General features: G+C 39.0%; 1 protein-coding gene across 1 annotated transcript in view; it reads right to left on the bottom strand.

The window, feature by feature from the left end:
* The window catches only part of LOC146785486 (disintegrin and metalloproteinase domain-containing protein 9-like), a 1,594,707-nt gene that overhangs the window by 103,436 nt on the left and 1,473,127 nt on the right, over nucleotides 1-18,144 (bottom strand). The window contains exon 17 of the mRNA XM_085633059.1: nucleotides 5,329-5,409. Within this exon, the coding sequence (XP_085489185.1) occupies nucleotides 5,329-5,409 (81 nt within the window). The remainder of the gene's footprint in view (nucleotides 1-5,328; nucleotides 5,410-18,144) is intronic.

The following is an 18,144-nucleotide window of genomic DNA, read 5'->3' on the forward strand; positions in this document are numbered from 1 at the left end:
TTCTGTGGAATGCTGGTGCAAGGGTAATTCAAAAGGTGAGGAATCCACAGGCAGATGTATCCATCAGAAATCTTCTACTTGCTTCCTCAGCAACTGCACTCGGAAATGTGCAACACAATATGAAACATTTTTCTAACAATGACGCATAGAATTAAGTTCTTCTACACACCTGCATCAGAACTAGCAATGGAAAATGTTCAAAATGATACATCAGGTACACAAAAGATGCTTTCTAACACTACATTCCATTTACGCCATAGCACACTGTGTGCCATGGACACTGAGGAGAGAAGACTTGCAGGGGTAGCTGATTGGGAGGGAGAAGAGCAAGATGAGCAGAACACCAGAAACTGCGCCCATTTTAAAATGATAGTGTTTCCCACAAAGAATGTGGCATCACTAAGGTGCTGCTCCCGCTGATTCGGATTGCGGAGTATCTAGGGCGGACCCACTCCGATCATAATCCCTTGCTGTTGGAGTTGCGCTGGGAGCCTTGCCGTCCCCCGGTCCCCATGTGGCACCTGCAGCCGCAGGCCCTAGAAGACCCTGCTTTCAGGGCATCGCTGGGGACATCGATTTTGCAATACTTTGAGTTGAACGAGGGTACAGTCAGCGACGCGCTCGTTAAATGACAATCAAGGGCCATTGTATAGGGGCAACATGGAACATATGTAAACAATTGTCTGATTCCCTTACACGGATTGAAACCCAGCTGATACGCTATGAAAACACAGGTGAAGGACGACTCGTGGCGCCTAGAAGCGCTCTGTTCTGAACATGCAGACTACATGGAGCAACTCCGCTGCCACAGTTACACCGCGCACACAACCCATGCCCACACAGCGGAGGATAGGGAGGGCAGGCTATTAGCCTAGTTGATCCGACAAGAACACGCTCTCCCCCCGGTCAGTTGCTAACCACGCAACAAGATATACATGAGGCCCTGATGCAGCATTATGCCCGCCTTTACCAGTTCTAATGTCGTTGCACTGAAGGGGAGCTGGCGCGCTTCCTTGACCCCTTACAGCTACCCACAGTAACAGAGGAGCATCGCGAAGTACTCAATGAGCAGATATTGCAAAAGGAGATTGGCGTGGCCATTCAATCCCTAGCGACGAAAAGAGCCCCGGGGCCAGACGGGTTTCCATCCGAATACTACAAAGCATACCGGGTCTCACTGGTGCAGCACCTCGATACGGTATTCGCTGCGGCCCTAGATGTGCAGTGCCTCCCTCCCTCGAGGCACATCTGGTTTCCTTATTAAAGCCGGGCAGAGATCCAGAGGAGATGGGTTCCTATCGGCCCCTGGCTCTACTCAATGCAGACTATAAAGTCCTCGCAAAGGTACTAGCTGACAGGCTAGCGCAGGCAGTCCAAGGATTGGTCCACACGGACCAAAATGGCTTCATGCCAGTGCGCAACACTTCCCTCAATCTACGCTGCTTCTTTAGAGTAGCCACCTATGCGGTAGAGGAGTGGCCCAGAGCAGCCTGCCTGGTGTTGGACCTAGAGAAGGCCTTCGACTCCCTGGAGAGGCCTTACTTGCTTGTGGTGCTCGCCAAATTCGACCTAGGCCCGGGATTCATTCACCTAGTGTGCCTTCTCTACACTGACCCCACTGTGGAGGTAGGTCGCTACATCTCGGGCTCCCTCCATGCGCCAAGGGTGCCCCCGGTCCCTGCTCCTGTTTGCGCTCGCAATGGAGCCATTGGCGGAAGCGTTGCGCACCCAGCTGATGGATGGGGTGCCCCTAGGGGACACTACCCATCAGGTGTCGCTCTACACGGATGACCTCCTCATTTACCTCCGGGACATTGATTGCATTCCCGCACAGCTAAATCGGCTGCTTGAGGACTTTGCTGCACTTTCCGGGCTGAAAGTAATCGCAGGTAAATCTTGCCTCTACCCCTTCAAAGAGGGGCTCCGCGACCCAGGACTCGCCATGGGTGGCACCCTGGTGTGTTGGACGCCCGATACGTTTCGTTATCTGGAACTACAAATTTACAGTCAAACGTAAGATTTATACGATGGGAACCTCGGTAAAGCAGTGACATCCATTAAATCGCAGATGCACTTTTGGAGCACATTGCCTTTAGCAGTGAAAGGCAGGATAGCACTCGCCAAAATGGTGGTCCTCCCACGGCTCCTATACTACTTTACGAACTTACCCATGTAGGTCCCTGCCTCCTTCTTCACTGCCTATGAGAGACACCTCAGAGATTTTATCTGGGGTAATGCTAGACACAGGATGACACTGAAAAAGCTGTACCAACCCACAGACCAGGGCCCCCTGTCTTGAACATTACTACCTAGCCTCTCAGATGCAGTGGATAGCGCGTTGGCTCTCCAATCACACTGCGCAGATACAGCAACTACACAGCCGCCTTACCCCCTGGAACACATAGTTCGGTTGTTTCACCCTGGGGCGCGACCACGACCGCCAGAACCCCTACTACTTGTGGTAGCCTACAGGTGTTTCCGCAGAAGCTTGTTTCGGATGTGTGGCGTTACCCCCTACGCACCGGCGATACCCCTAGAGGGCACCCCCAGCGGGCAATCGGTACTGACGGCACCCATACTTCGTGAATGGCATGACAAAGGCATCTACACACTGGGGGACCTCAACCAAGACGGGACACTCACACCCTACGTAACCCTGGTGGAAGATGAAGGGCTACCGCCCGGGCAGTTCCTTACTCACCGCGCACTGAAGGCCTCAAACATGGCAAAATGGGGAGATATCACGGCAGAGCTGCGAACGCACCTCACCATACAATATCTACACATTATGGGACGTGGCAGGCATTTGACGCGCTGGTTTACGGCCTCACTCCAAGCTCACGCAACACTCAGCCTCGCCTCACTCCGCCACAAGTGGGAAGAGGACCTGGGTAGCCAACTCACAGATCAGGAATGGCCTGGAGAGCCCCACACGCATCCCCAGGGACATGCGCTTCCATCAGATACAGCTTTACATTATCCACAGAGCATTCCTCACGCCTGCAAAAATCAATCAATACTTTAACCACGGAGATGCAGCGTGCCCGTGGTGCGGAAAGGTAGGGGTTGATCTACTACAAATGTTTTGGGCCTGCCCCAGGGTGGGGGAATACTGGAAGGATGTAGCCACTCTGCTACACGAGAGTACTGACAGGGAGCTGCCCTTCACTTATTTACTACACAAATTGCGCAGAACCCCTAGTACGAAGGTCACGTCTAGATTTATAGATCTGGGAATGATAGTGGCCAAGCAACTGATTAGTAAAAGATGAAAAGTGCCAGACCCTCTACACATGCAAGCTTGGTGCTAGTCTATGTTTGCGTGGGCCAAAGCGGAGAGCCTCGCTATTAAACGCGAGGAGACGCTGAGACTATGTAAGGTCACTATCACAATATACTGGGATACTATCTACCTCGCACTACAACACAGCCCGGGCACGCTGACCGCGGACCTCTCTGACACGCCAGCCTTTGGCAGTGCTTAGCCCCGTGAGTGACAGCAGAGTATGCGCAGCATTGATTTCCACTGGTGGACACACACTACCTGTGGAACTCAGTCAACACACACTCTAGGCCTGGGGTAACAGTCAATCGCTGTTGAACATGTGAGCTATGAACCATATAGTGTACGGATACACGAAGGGGGGAGGGCTACGGGCTAAATGTTAAATGTTTGTTGTTTAGACTGTGCACTCCCCCTTTTTATTTCTTTTACCCCTTTTCTTTTTGCATGCACAGTTCCTAGTTTCTGTAGTTAACAATGAATCTGTTATTGTCACTCATTCGCAGCTGAGCACCAGTGCTCCTACTGGCTCATGGGACAGTACCTGCACGTATGTGCGGCAACAGGCATTCGCCAACATTTGTGGCCTGGATGGCACCCAATATGTGGACAATGATGTGATCATTTAGCCTTCCTACTCGCCTTCTTTTCCTGTCCGTCACTCCTCACCTGTTTTCTAGTACAGGCCGCAAATATATCTGTCAATCACATGCCTGACCGCTTTGTACATAACTCCAAACGTGAGCTGTAACGATGCTATATGATATTACTGTGCCTTGTAAGTTGACTGTGGCGCCCAACACGGCTTGCTATTTCATATGATCTATGTTGTACTAATGTCAAAATTCAATAAAACAAATTCGCAAAAAAAAAAAAAACAATGTGGCATCACTATACTAGATTATTAATCACACTTCTAAATAAGATGATCATAACGTTCTAAGTGCAAAATCATCAATTCAACGGTTGTAGCCACATACATCATTAAAATTACCTATTCACACAAATAATTTGCCACCCGAAATTGCACAAATGTTTTTTTACTATAGAACACTGTTATTTACAGAAGCAACATATTCCAACGAAATGGCCACTAAATTTGCACAGGCATGCAGTCATATTGATTAAACTATATAGCACACAAAGTATACTGTGTGAAAAACAGGTTTCACAAATATTCATCATTTGTGCATTACCAAGTGAAGTGCCTGGATTTGTTTAGATCGTATTAAAATCTTTGTTTCCATCACACTCCAGCATTACAAATCGAATGCGTTTCATTTGTGACTTCCTAACTGCTAATATATTATATAGAACTTGTACTGTTCATTTACAGGTATTTAAATGTGGTATTGAGGTAAATACAAACTACGAGGGTGTGATAATTATCACACAACTCGTAATTTCTGATCCCTCTGCAAACACAGGCTTGCACAGTGATGAGAATTTTTATTTAACCCTGAACTCGTAAAGAAGGCACACATGTTAGATTCTACTTTTCACTCAAGCCAACAGTGAATTGTGTTGTTGTTGTAGGTACAGAAATCCTCCTAGTCCTCCATACTAAGGTACGGATGAGAGAAGACTGGCTTGCCTTTTGCATGTATTTAGTGTGCCTGCCGCATGCTCCTACGGCACAGACTTGCTCATTGCTTTCTAAAAGTAGAGGTCGATGTGCATCACACTGCACGTCACTTCTGATGCAAATTGAGAACAGCAAACTTTTAGCCCCGCCCTTTATTTTACTGAGTGGTATCGAAGACTGGTCCAGAGTGAAGACTTCGCACTAAAGGTGGTGAATGTGGAAAGCTTTCGTGAAAACAGTTCATATAGCGAAGAGTTTAACTTTGCGTTAACAAATCTTAATTCCATTCCACTTTAGACTATCTAGACTAGCAATGAAGTCATTGCGAAATATCTATTTTTATGATTGCTACTTTGGAAATTAGAATTGGCAATGAACAAATAGTAACTTATTTCGAAAAATCAAATAGAAGTCATACACCGTTTATAGTGATGCGTAACATTTTGAAGAGTTAACTTACCCCATGCCCATGGCACTTTGTTTTTACATCACAATCATAATTCAGGACCGAATCGGGAACACAGGCTTTATTCAGGCAAACCTTACAAGAGAACAGATACAAGAGTGACACTCAAGTTCATTGTGCTTTAGTTTTCTAAACCATTTTATTTTACACTTTTAGCATTTTAACATCAAAAGTAACATCTCATTTTGGAACCTTATAACTGTATTTGTAATATGTTTATTTGTACTGCTTACTAAGTAGATAGACAGATATTTTACACAGTGACAGTCGCTCTGCGTAGTTATGATTTGAACACAATGGACTAAGTGGACTAAGTGCTTGAGCCCTTAGCATATGAAAACAGTAGAGATACATAAAAATGATAACCGTTTCAAGTCCACCCAGCATCTTTTTTTAATGCTTACATCTCCATGTACACCAAACAAACTATAGCATGCTTTGTGAATAATGGTCATTTTCATGGCATGTTTGGTGTAAATCTGTTCAATGGTTGGGGGTGAAGGTGCGACCAAAATTTCCTATGAGAGGTAAAATGGTAAAACACCTTTTTTTAGGGAAACAACCTTTACAACGCAACTTTTACAACGCAATGCTATTACAACGCATTTTTTACAACGCAAAAGCTTTTACAACGCATGCATTTACAACGCATGCTTTTATATGGTAAGTACTTTTACAACGCATATACCACTCCAACGCATTTTTTTAATTTTTTTATTTTTAAGAAAAATGATGTTAGACAAATAATTAATTAATATTTTATTATTTATATTAAATATTAACTTTTAAAAATATGAAAGAGTAATTATTGAGTATAAATTATTAAATAAATATGAAAAATTAAAATATAAGAGTAGTATTATAAAAGATTAATACTTGAGTATTTCTAAAATATGAAAGAGTAATTTTTAATTAAAAATAAATAAAATAAAAAAGTATAATAAATGAGTAGTATTATGAAAGATTAATACTTGAGTATTTTTAACTTTCTTATTTAATAATATTTTTTTATTTATATTAAATACTATATTATAAAAATATGAAAGAGTAATTATTGAGTATAAATTATTTAATAAATATGAAAAATAAAAATATATGAGTAGTATTATAAAAGATTAATACTTGAGTATTTCTAAAATAAGAAAGAGTAATTTTTAATTAAAAATAAATAAATAAATAAAGTATAATAAATGAGTAGTATTATGAAAGATTAATACTTGAGTATTTTTAACTTTCTTATTTAAAATGTAATTAATAATATAAATTAATTAAAAAAAGAAAAAGTACTTTTGGAGTATTTAAATTATAAAAAAGAATGTAAAAAATTTGAAATTATAAATTAAAGAAAAATACTTAAGTATTTATTGAGTAATTACAAAGAATTTAAATATGTAAAAAACACAACAACAAAAAACATGGAGTATTTAACTAAAAAAAATATAAAAAAATAAAAAAAATTAATATAATATTTAAAATATTAATAGAGTTATTTAAAAATATTTTAACATGAAATTATTCAAAAAGAAAATAGAACTAAGAAAATAGAACTTACTTTAAAAAAATTCCCACGCTTTTGTATTGAAGTCTATGTGATAAATTGTCCTTCATTTATTTTGGCAGCTTAAGAAGATACAACCCGCGGAACAAGAAAGGAAGGAGCCAAAAGAGAAGAAAAAGCAAGTATGAAGGGAAAAAGAAAATAGAGTCGAGGTAAGGAACATATTTTGTAAATTTACATATAATGATATAAATTTAACATGTTAAAATAACAAATTAATAATAAATAAGAGTAAACAAATAAGGTTTATTAAATATTTCTTTATTTGAAAAAACATAGAAAAAACATTTTTGATTTATTGTTTTTAATAACATAATGTACATATTTTAGAAAAAATAAACACAATTTATTACTATTTTTTAAAATATATTTATTGAAATAATAAATAAAATAGTCCTTTTTTAACATTGAGGCACACGATGACGTCATGACGTGAACGTAAACGTAATGCGCCATTTTGGAGAGCATCGGAGGAGGAAGCAGCAGGAAGCTGATCTGCGTCCAGGTAGGAAACTTTTTCACATTTATTTATAGAAATAAAGTTAAAAAAAGATACATATATAGTAAAAAAAGAATAAGGAGAGGTTGCGGACTAACTAATTGATGTTTAAATTGTAAAAAAGCATGTCCACGTTCATGTCATTAGTGTATGTCTATGTCGGGTCGCGAAAATTTATTTGTTAAAAAAAAAATGTAAGTAACTGTAACAGTAATTAAAGTTACTAGTAAAAATGTAAATTTCAAAACTTCTGAACGATTCGAAATGATTAATATCTTCATTTTAAAAAAAAATTTTTTTGCGTATTCATAATTTGTGAAAAAAATGATTGTTATTTATTTGGTGTTTAGGCAGCAATGTGCATATCGGAAAATGGATTGACTTTTGAAAATTTGAATAGGTAGAGATTTTTTGGATTTTTTGGATGGTAGTTAGGAAGTTTTCTAAAAATTAAAATCTTGCAATTGATCTTTGGAAAGTTGGACAAATATTATGGTAAAGTTGCTTTGGATACATTGGTTGTTTGGAAAAAAATGAAGATTGGTTACAAAAAGACAAAAATTAGGAGACCCGACTCGTAATTTTGAAAAAATGTTTGGAAAATAATTGTATGCCAATTGTAATTAAAGGTTATTTAAATTTGAAGCAAAGCAGGAAAGTAAGTACATAACTATTTTTAGAAAGAAAGAATGTTAGCAAGATTTTCCAGGTAGTCTAGAGCCACACACAACGTAAATTGTTGTAATATAGCCAATAGTCTCTCAGACATTTCCTTTGTTTTAACAGTTACTCGTGGGTTTAGACTACCTGCAAGTGTTTGTGCAAGTCTCATTTCTTGAAAACTTTGCTCCTTCTTCAAAGTTTCCAAGAAAGAGTAGAAATTAGGATGAGGTTTGCCAATTGTATGGTTGAAGGAGTTATGCCATCCCTCAATGGCATTATTTGTTTTTGCTTCTCCCTCTAAACAGCTTGTGTAACAGTTCCACCACTCCACATGGAATCGTGGCTTCCTCCTGCGACCCGATCTGCTTAGGTGCCCAATCCATGTGTCCTCGAAATAATTTAGGATGGGTGCCAATTTCTCTTCATTACTTGTATAAAAAACAGATTCTATAATAGCAGTGTAGTACTCGTCCACACTATCGGGAGGAACAAAACAAAGTGCTGTTAATTTTTTTAATTCAAACTGTAGTTTGCTATCTCGACAGTATTCTGCAACTAGGGATGTTTTTTGTAATTTACGCCAAAATGCCTGGGAAAAAAGGAAAAAACATCCCTGAATTTGGGTACGTTTTATTGATCACATTGATCATGCTCAATTCAAAATCTATTATTATTTTCCTAGGACTTTGAGAAGTTTTACTTTTAATAACTGATAAAAGTTCAGAGTATGTTGCAGAAGTCTTATCAGGTAGCAAACTATATACTAAGGGGATTACATTATTGTTAATTTTTGCATGTATAGTGTAAATTTGAGTGAAAGGATGGGGTGTACTTTTAAACGTCCCATCCATCATCCAAATTTCACTATTTTCTAACTTTGCTAGGTTACGTGGGGTACTAAAAATAAGAATTCGTTTCTGAGGGTTTTGGTTATCATGCAGAAGGAAAGGTTCATCAGAAAAAGAAATAGAAAGATCATGTGGAATTCTAATATCAGAAAAAGTATGTGGTGTAGATAATTGGATGTTACTTGCCTGCTTTTGGCTTTGAATAATTCTTCTCAAATTAGGAATTATAGGCATGTTACTAGCAACATGACTGGGGACATGCTGTGCAACCTCTCTTAAAATGGATCCTGTAGAATCATTGGAGGTGCTTGCAAAAGCTTTCATTTCATTAACAGTTTCTCTTATTTCTACCTCCATTGCAGAGGCAGAGTGGTTATGTTCTGTTGTTTTTACAACTAAATTATCAAGTGTAACCGCTCTGCCACTGCAATGGGTAGTGTAGTATTGCACACACCTCCAATGATTTCTAGGAAAACGTATTCTTTCCTTACTATATATGTATCCTGCATGGTTTAATACATTTTTCCCTTTCCTCGATTTTATATATTTAGCTGCTTCAAGAGTAGACATTATCTGTGAAGAGAAGAGAAGAACAAAAAAATTAGGATGTAAAAGTAAATACACTAGCTCTAATGTTACCCCTACACCATCCAACACTTTCCCTACTGCTGCACCTTCCTGGAGTTAGAATAGTAAATTATACCCCTACACCATCCAACACTTTCCCTACTGCTGCACCTTCCTGGAGTTAGAATAGTAAATTTTACCCCTACACCATCCAACACTTTCCTTACTGCTGCACCTTCCTGGAGTTAGAATAGTAAATTTTACCCCTACACCATCCAACACTTTCCCTACTGCTGCACCTTCCTGGAGTTTGAATAGAAAATCTTACCCCTACACCATCCAACACTTTCCCTACTGTTGCACCTTCTTGGAGTTAGAATAGTAAATTTTACCCCTACATCATCCAACACTTTCCCTACTGTTGCACCTTTCTGGAGTTAGAATAGTAAATTTTACACTTACACCATACAACACTTTCCCTACTGCTGCACCTTCCTGGAGTTAGAATAGTAAATTTTACCCATACACCATCCCACACTTTCCCTACTGTTGCACCTTCCTGGAGTTAGAATAGTAATTTTTACCCCTACACCATCCAACACTTTCCCTACTGCTGCACCTTCCTGGAGTTAGAATAGTAAATTTCACCCCTACACCATCCAACACTTTCCTTACTGCTGCACCTTCCTGGAGTTCGAATAGTAAATTTTACCCCTACACCATCCAACACTTTCCCTACTGCTGCACCTTCCTGGAGTTTGAATAGTAAATTTTACCCCTACACCATCCAACACTTTCCCTACTGCTGCACCTTCCTGGAGTTACAATAGTAAATTTTACCCCTACACCATCCAACACTTTCCCTACTGCTGCACCTTCATGGAGTTAGAATAGTAAATTTTACCCCTACACCATCCAACACTTTCCCTACTGCTGCACCTTCCTGGAGTTAGAATAGTAAATTTTACCCCTACACCATCCAACATTTTCCATACTGCTGCACCTTCCTGGAGTTAGAATAGTAAATTTTACTCCTACACCATCCAACACTTTCCCTACTGCTGCACCATCCTTGAGTTACAATAGTAATAGTTATTCCAACTACAACCTATATTTTAAGCATTGTGGGGTTTTATTTAAAAAAAAATAATAAAAATGAATATTATATTGTTGGATTTATAACAGTGTTGATTTAAAATACCTTTTGTTTTTGGTGTTTCTTTCTTGGTGTGGCTTCTGCTGTGGTTTTGGCCTGCTGGCTGGAGTTTTGAGTTATTTGTTTTTCAGTTTTTTCCAACAAAGTTGCAAACAATTGTCTGTGAAAATGATATTATAAAATAAATAATAAATGAAATACTTTGACAACGTTGGTGACAAATGCAAATTTGGAAAAATTGTAATGATGACATTTTATATAAGTATAAGAACATAACATATCATACTTTCCCTGGTGCAGAAACACACTTGAGTATAATTAATTATTTTTTAGCCCTAAACATAATACACTTTCAATAATGCTGCACCATAATGAACTTAGAGTAGTAATGGATACCCCTACAACATCCCTCACTTTCCCTACTGCTGCACCTTCATGGAGTTTGAATAGTAATTGTTACCCCTACACCATCCCACACTTACTCTAATGCTGCACCTTCCTGGAGTAAGAATAGTATTTGTTACCCCTACACCATCCAACACTTTCACTACTGCTGCACCTTCCTGGAGTTAGAATAGTAAATTTTACCCATACACCATCCCACACTTTCCCTAATGCTGCACCTTCCTGGAGTTAGAATAGTAATTATTACTCCAACACAATCCCACACTTTCCCTACTGCTGCACCTTCTTCGAGTTAGAATAGTAATATTTATTCAGACTACAACTCTTATTTTCTGCATTGTGGGATTTTATTTAAATTAATAAATAAAAGGTTTGACTATTATATTGTTGGATTTATAACAGTGTTGATTTGAAATACCTTTTGTTTTTGGTGTTTCTTTCTTGGTGTGGCTTCTGCTGTGGTTTTGGCCTGCTGGCTGGAGTTTTGAGTTATTTGTTTTTCTGTTTTTTCCAACAAAGTTGCAAACAATTGTCTGTGAAAATGATATTAAAAAAAAAAAAAAAAATGAAAAACTTTGACAACGTTGGTGACAAATGCAAATTTTGAAAAATTGTTTGTAATGATGACATTTTATATAAGTATAACAACATAACATATCATACTTTACCTGGTGCTGTAACACACTTGAGTTAAATTAATAATTTGTACCCCTAAACATAAAACACTTTCAATAATGCTGCACCATAATGAACTTCGAGTAGTAATGGATACCCCTACACCATACATCACTTTCCCTACTGCTGCACCTTCATGGAGTTTGAATAGTAATTGTTACCCCTACACCATCCCACACTTACTCTAATGCTGCACCTTCCTGGAGTAAGAATAGTATTTGTTACCCCTACACCATCCAACACTTCCCCTACTGCTGCACCTTCCTGGAGTTAGAATAGTAATTGTTACCCCTGCACCATCCCACACTTTCCTTTATGATGCACCTTCAATGTGTTAAAAAAATTATTTTTTACCCCTACACCATCCAAAACTTTTGATAATGGTAAAATTAATTTTTAAATAAAAAAATAAAAAAAAATAAGTATTAAATTATTTACCTTCACAATAACAAAGGTGAGTCGAGTAGGTTGAGGTGAAGAAAAATTAGTCAAACGATATGTTGCTTTTGATAGAACAACAAATTTCTGTTTTAGGAACAAAAATAAGATGTTTTAAGTTCGTATATATTAAAGTTACTTGAGAGAAAAAAATTGGTTAGAGTACATTTTATAAAATATTAAAATTATTTTTAATGCACTGTTTGGATGGAAATTAAACATGATTTAGGACAAAACGTGGTGTTAAAATATAATACTGACTTACTAGTAGTAGTAAAGAAAGAATGCTTCTCCAAAGGATTGCAGTGTTCTCTCAGTCGAGGTCACAGTCTAGGTGTCAGAGGGTCAGGTTTTTGCGTCTGGTCTCTCTGGTAGTTGATAATCAACTGATTGCAAAATGGTGTCTTGCTGGTATTTATAAGTTTTAGTCAGTGTCACTATTAATTTTTTTAAAAACAGCGTTCGTTGTGTTTTTTAGTATATTTTATTTTGCTGTGGAAAATGATAATTTAAAAAAGCATTACAAGATGTGTTGTTTTCATTTATTTGCTCCGTTTTGGCATCCATTTTGGAACATGTATTTTGCTATTGTTTTCATAGAATGTGTTGTAGGACAAGTTTTAGAAGTAAGATGGATAAAATGGCGACTATGTGTATGTGTTTTCTGTTTTAATCCGTTTACTTATTTTCTGATATAATCATGATTTGCATGTATATGAACTGTTGTTTAATTATTCGTTGTGTTAAACTTTTAAATGTGTTAAAACGGATTTTTTTGGAAAAAAGGAGTATTAATTTTAATACCCGAGTATTAATTTTAATACTCGAGTATTAATTTTAATACTCGCGCATTAATTTTGTAATGCTTTTCAGTAGATTTACGTTCAGTTTTGCTCCACATTTTAATACACTTCCCCACCCTAAAACCCCTAATTTCCCTGCATCCCGTGCCAGATTTTATTATACTTTTTTAAAAAATATATATTTTTTGGCGTTGTAATGGTATGCGTTGTAATTGTTTTCGTTGTAAAAGCACTTTTAATTATTTTAATTAGTTTTGCGTTGTAACAGTATTCGTTGTAAAATATTGCGTTGTAATAGTGTTTGCGTTGTAAAAAATGCGTTGTAAAGGTATGCGTTGTAATAGCATGCGTTGTAACGTCATACATCCCTTTTTTTACCCCCCCTTAACGTTTTCCCTCACGCACTGATCTGCACGAAAAGTTCTTTGCCAGATCTAAGCCGACTACACCAAGCTGTTGCCAAATTTGATTAGAGAGAGAAGTAGAGTGAGTATGTGTGTGTGTGTGCACGCGTACGTACACACCCATGCATATATTGATTTCACTTTAGAATCAATCTTTAAAACAACTGAGACCATCATCACACAGCCTTAGTATTATAAATCTATCTCACTCCCTAGATTTTACCTGTTGTGCTCTTATTATGGTTTAATATTTTGGTTTATTACTACTGCGCACAATAAAACACCATGGCATAAACCATGTTTGGAGAACCGCTGAGTGTAATAAACTATTACGAATGTTGATGGAGGGAAAGAAGCATCATGACCCCTCTAGTCTTCACCTCAACAATGGTTATAAGTAACAGATTTCACTCTGCATTTCTGCATACATGCACACATACTCACCTCCCCACTCACACACAAAACATGTTTGGATTTATTTATTGCACAAACAGCCTTTTAAAACCCATAGTTCTAAAGTAGAGGATGTTATTTCGTGAATTTGATAAATTTACATAATCCCAGTGAAGTGAAAGTTTCTTACCTTCAGTAACGTAATATCTGGTAGAGACACAGTCTAGCCGCAAATTCATTACCTTTCTAATTCTACCCAGGCGCCAGGCAACAAGCGCATGCAACAACACTTGTGATACAAAACGCAATTTGACCACAAGACCGCCTCAAGAAGTAACAGCCATGATTTCCCAAGGACTTGCAAAACAGAGAGAAAATAGAGACATACCCAAAAAGACAGGTAATATATATATATCCTCCAAGACGGATGGACATAGCATTGTGGGAGAATAACAAGAAGAGCTTCCTATAAAGCCTAAAAACTCCAAACATGAATTGTCTGACCGAAAACAGGTAAAGAAACTGCAGTGGTAAGTCTCCACTAGATTATTTTCAGACGCCACTTATCACATTGCATAAGATACAGAGTTCATCCCACTATGTTCTAGGAATGAACAAATGAATCATGTATCCCCTCCACAGGGAAGAAAGCAATTTACTTGAGTCTTCCAAAGAATATACATAAACTTGGTGTTTACTCACACAATTTTCCAAAAGTGAAGCACATATAATAAAATGTAGATATGCAGTCCGCTCAGGAGAACACAACCTGCACCATAAAACACATAGTCCAAGAGGACTTTAATGAATAATTAACAATAAGAACATGTATTCAAAAGAATATAAAGCGTAGGCCCTGAATCCATCAGCGCTATAATAACAAGCATTTGCAATGCAGCAGGTCTCGCATTTGCGAGAGTTTGAGCTATTGGCATTATAAATGACAATGCCCTTTATTTATGCATTTGAAAACCTGCAAGCTGTGCCTAAACAAGCACTGTGGGCCCGATTCACAGAACTAACTTAAGACAAAATCCTAAACTTACTACCATTTTGGTATTCACAGAAGGCACTTACTCATTTTGGTATTCACAGAAGGCACTTACTCATTTCGGTATTCACAGAAGTTAGGAGTCCTAACTTTAGGACTCCTAAATGCCTTCTGTGAATACAGAAAGTCTTAAAGTTAGGATTTTTCTCAGCTTAGGAGTAGTAAAGTTAGGAGTCCTAACTTTACTACTCCTAAACTGAGAAAAATCCTAACTTTAAGACTTTCTGTATTTACAGAAGGCATTTAGGAGTCCTAAAGTTAGGAGTCCTAACTTTACTACTCCTAAACTGAGCTAAATCCTAACTTTAAGACTTTCTGTATTCAAAGAAGGCATTTAGGAGTCCTAAAGTTAGGACTCCTAACTTCTGTGAATACCAAAATGAGTAAGTGTCTTCTGTGAATACCAAAATGGTAGTACGTTTAGGATCTTGTCTTAAGTTAGTTCTGTGATTCGGGCCCTGTGTCCTTATAGTCCTTGCTTATGAGAAGCAAGGCTGGCAGCGTCCTTTACTGCAAGCCTTGCTTCTCGTAAGCAAGCACTATACATACAAAGTGCGTGTTTATGCTCCGCTTGCAGGTTTTCAAAACAAATGAATAAAAGGCATTGTCATTTACAATGCCAATAGCTCCATCTCTCACAAATGCGAGACCTATTGCATTGCAAATGCTTGTTATTTTTTTAGTTACTTTTGTGTGTTGGAACTGGTCGGGTCACACTTAGTGAAAGCCTATATGAACCTTTTATTTGAACCAATAAGAACCGTATTTTCCAGTGATGCGGATTAAAACTATTAAGGATTTCTATTCCTGTTGTATGTAGTACACTTGCATTATTGGAAGCACCAGATGCATTAAAATTATATGCAGTAGTTTTTTCGTTTTATATAAATGTTTCTTTGTTAGCATAGGCCTGCCACAGGTGTTGGCTGTGCCCACGCTTCTTTGTTTCTAGTGTTTTGAAAACAACAGGATAGTAATAGTGTGTCTTTTCTTCCCCCATATTCTTTTCCTCTACAGAAAACCTCCAACCAAGACATTTTATGGGAGCGTCCTGAAAGAAACTGCTGACCTTTTCATGGACGTTTTCCATTTGAACTTGGCAACGCGCTGAGCTGCTTTAATTAATGTGCACTCACGAACAGGAAATTCGTGCTGTACGTCAGACATTTGATAGGATTACTACGGCTAGATAATTCTCGTGTTTTATAATGCTATGCAAACAATATTCAAAAGAAATCACAGAACACCGTCTCTTCAAACACTGCTTGTTAGACAACACCACCTCAGCAAAAAACACTTGCTTGGAGCAATTATTTCACACAGAATCTTGGTGCAACATAATTCCCCAGCCCTTACAATACAATTCAGTCTCTGAGAACGACTTTCTCTTAGGTCAGTGTATAGTTCGCATTATTTATGAGTAAATTGAATATCAGAATCTAGGACCATGCTTCGCGCTGTTTGTTAACTGTGAATAATTGATAACAGACTACATCGAAAATGGTGGCATTCAGGCAATGGAAGTAACATGTGCTGACAGCATTTGATACATAATTATCAAATGCATTCAATCCATATTTTTGGATGCAGCACATGAATAAGCATTTGTTTGTAAACATATAAAACGTACATAATTTTAGAGATAGACACATATTAAAAGTAAAATAATTTGTTAAACTTTATATTTCTTGAATGTCTCAATCCAATAGTGACATCTAAAAAAAATATCAGTACAAATGTTCAAAGGCAGCGTTCAGGACACTGCACAGTATTTAATAACAAGTCCTAATGAAAGTATGGCACAGTTAGGTCAGGGCCTCACTGGCCTCTGGGGTTGCCTGTCAGTCGAAGGCGGATATGCGCAAAGTGACTAAAATGCATAGAATATTCCTACATTTACGTAGACCTGCGGGCGCACCTCTTTTTATTGACATCTGTCGGGTGTTCTCGGCTGCCATGTCCGTGCCCCCGCAGTGCAATTTCGAATCGTGCCCTCTCCAGGTGCCCGCAGGGACGCCTGCCACAGCCGCGGGATTGGACTCGGCATCGAGAGCGCAGTGCTCATTAAATGCGGGGTGCCATAACCGGAGCTGCGAAGCGGGCACATGCTTCCTTGGCCAACATCTCCCCGACGGGGGGAATAGAAAGTTAAAGTGCATGAGGCTGCTGAATTGTCTCGGAAGTGGGACAGGAGATGTGCACGCCGAGCGCGTCTCCACAAACGCGTCCACAGACTACAATCGCCAAAAGCCCTGCGCGTGCCCATCTCCTGTCCCACCTCCGAGGCAAGTCAGCAACAATAGATGTCGCTGGCGACAGCGCTTCGTGCTGCGTTCGCCAGGCGAAACCTAAAAATGAACACCACACGAGTAGTCCCTATATACCAGACTTACCTCTGGCATGCCAACATGTCCCTATGAGAGAGAACAAAAGGTCAAAAACATGCACATTTTAGCATACTGAACCGCTTCAAAGAAGATTGCGTCAGAAAATCTTCCATACAAGAAGGTGTGTCTGTTGACAATAACCTCTTCAGCACAAACCTCATTCTCAGAGGCCAAGGGACAAAAGGAAACTTCCCTCGGTTATCCAAACCAATCCCAAACAAGGAAAAAATTGTACTAAAAATAAAACATCTGCTCTCGCAGGACACTAAGTGGTCAAACTAACAACGGATATGTAAAATGCCCTAATAAAGCTTACTTGCTTATGAAGAAATAGTCTGATTCTCAAGTACAAAGATAAGTTACCCAGTAACAAACAACGAAAGGCTATGATTCTGAAGACCTCTGTCTGTCACAGAAGCGTATTAACGCTGCACCCAGGACTCCCAGAAAGGTGGGCACCATTAAACGGTATGCCGACCAAAGTCAACTGGACAGACTCCGAGAAACTTGAAGTTGCCATCCAAGCCCGACGCCTTAAAGCCACTGCAGATGCCATCGCTCGACCCACAGAGTCCGTTGTGTCCATACCACACCTTATGGTAAGCCTAGCTGCCTGCTGACCATCTTTAATCAAATCACCAATCTTCGAGCGAAGGTTATCCGGAATAGATGGTAACACATTCTGCAGCGAATCCCATAAGGAATGGGAATATCGTCCCAACACACAAGATGCCGTTATGGATCTCAAGGCTGAGCTTACCAAAGCAAAGATGTGTTTGCCACATGCATCACGGCTCCTAGACTCCTTACCCACTGGAGTTTTAGGAACAGAATATAGCTCCCATGAAGAAGCCGCAACCGGAATCACCAAGCTACAGGTGGAAAGGTGTCTATGAAAACAAACTGGGACTCCTACGTGCAATATCCCAATCCACTGACGTCCCTGACTCAGGCATGGCCCAA

The sequence above is a fragment of the Triturus cristatus genome, chromosome 11 (assembly GCF_964204655.1).
Source record: "Triturus cristatus chromosome 11, aTriCri1.1, whole genome shotgun sequence".
NCBI classification, from domain to species: domain Eukaryota; kingdom Metazoa; phylum Chordata; class Amphibia; order Caudata; family Salamandridae; genus Triturus; species Triturus cristatus.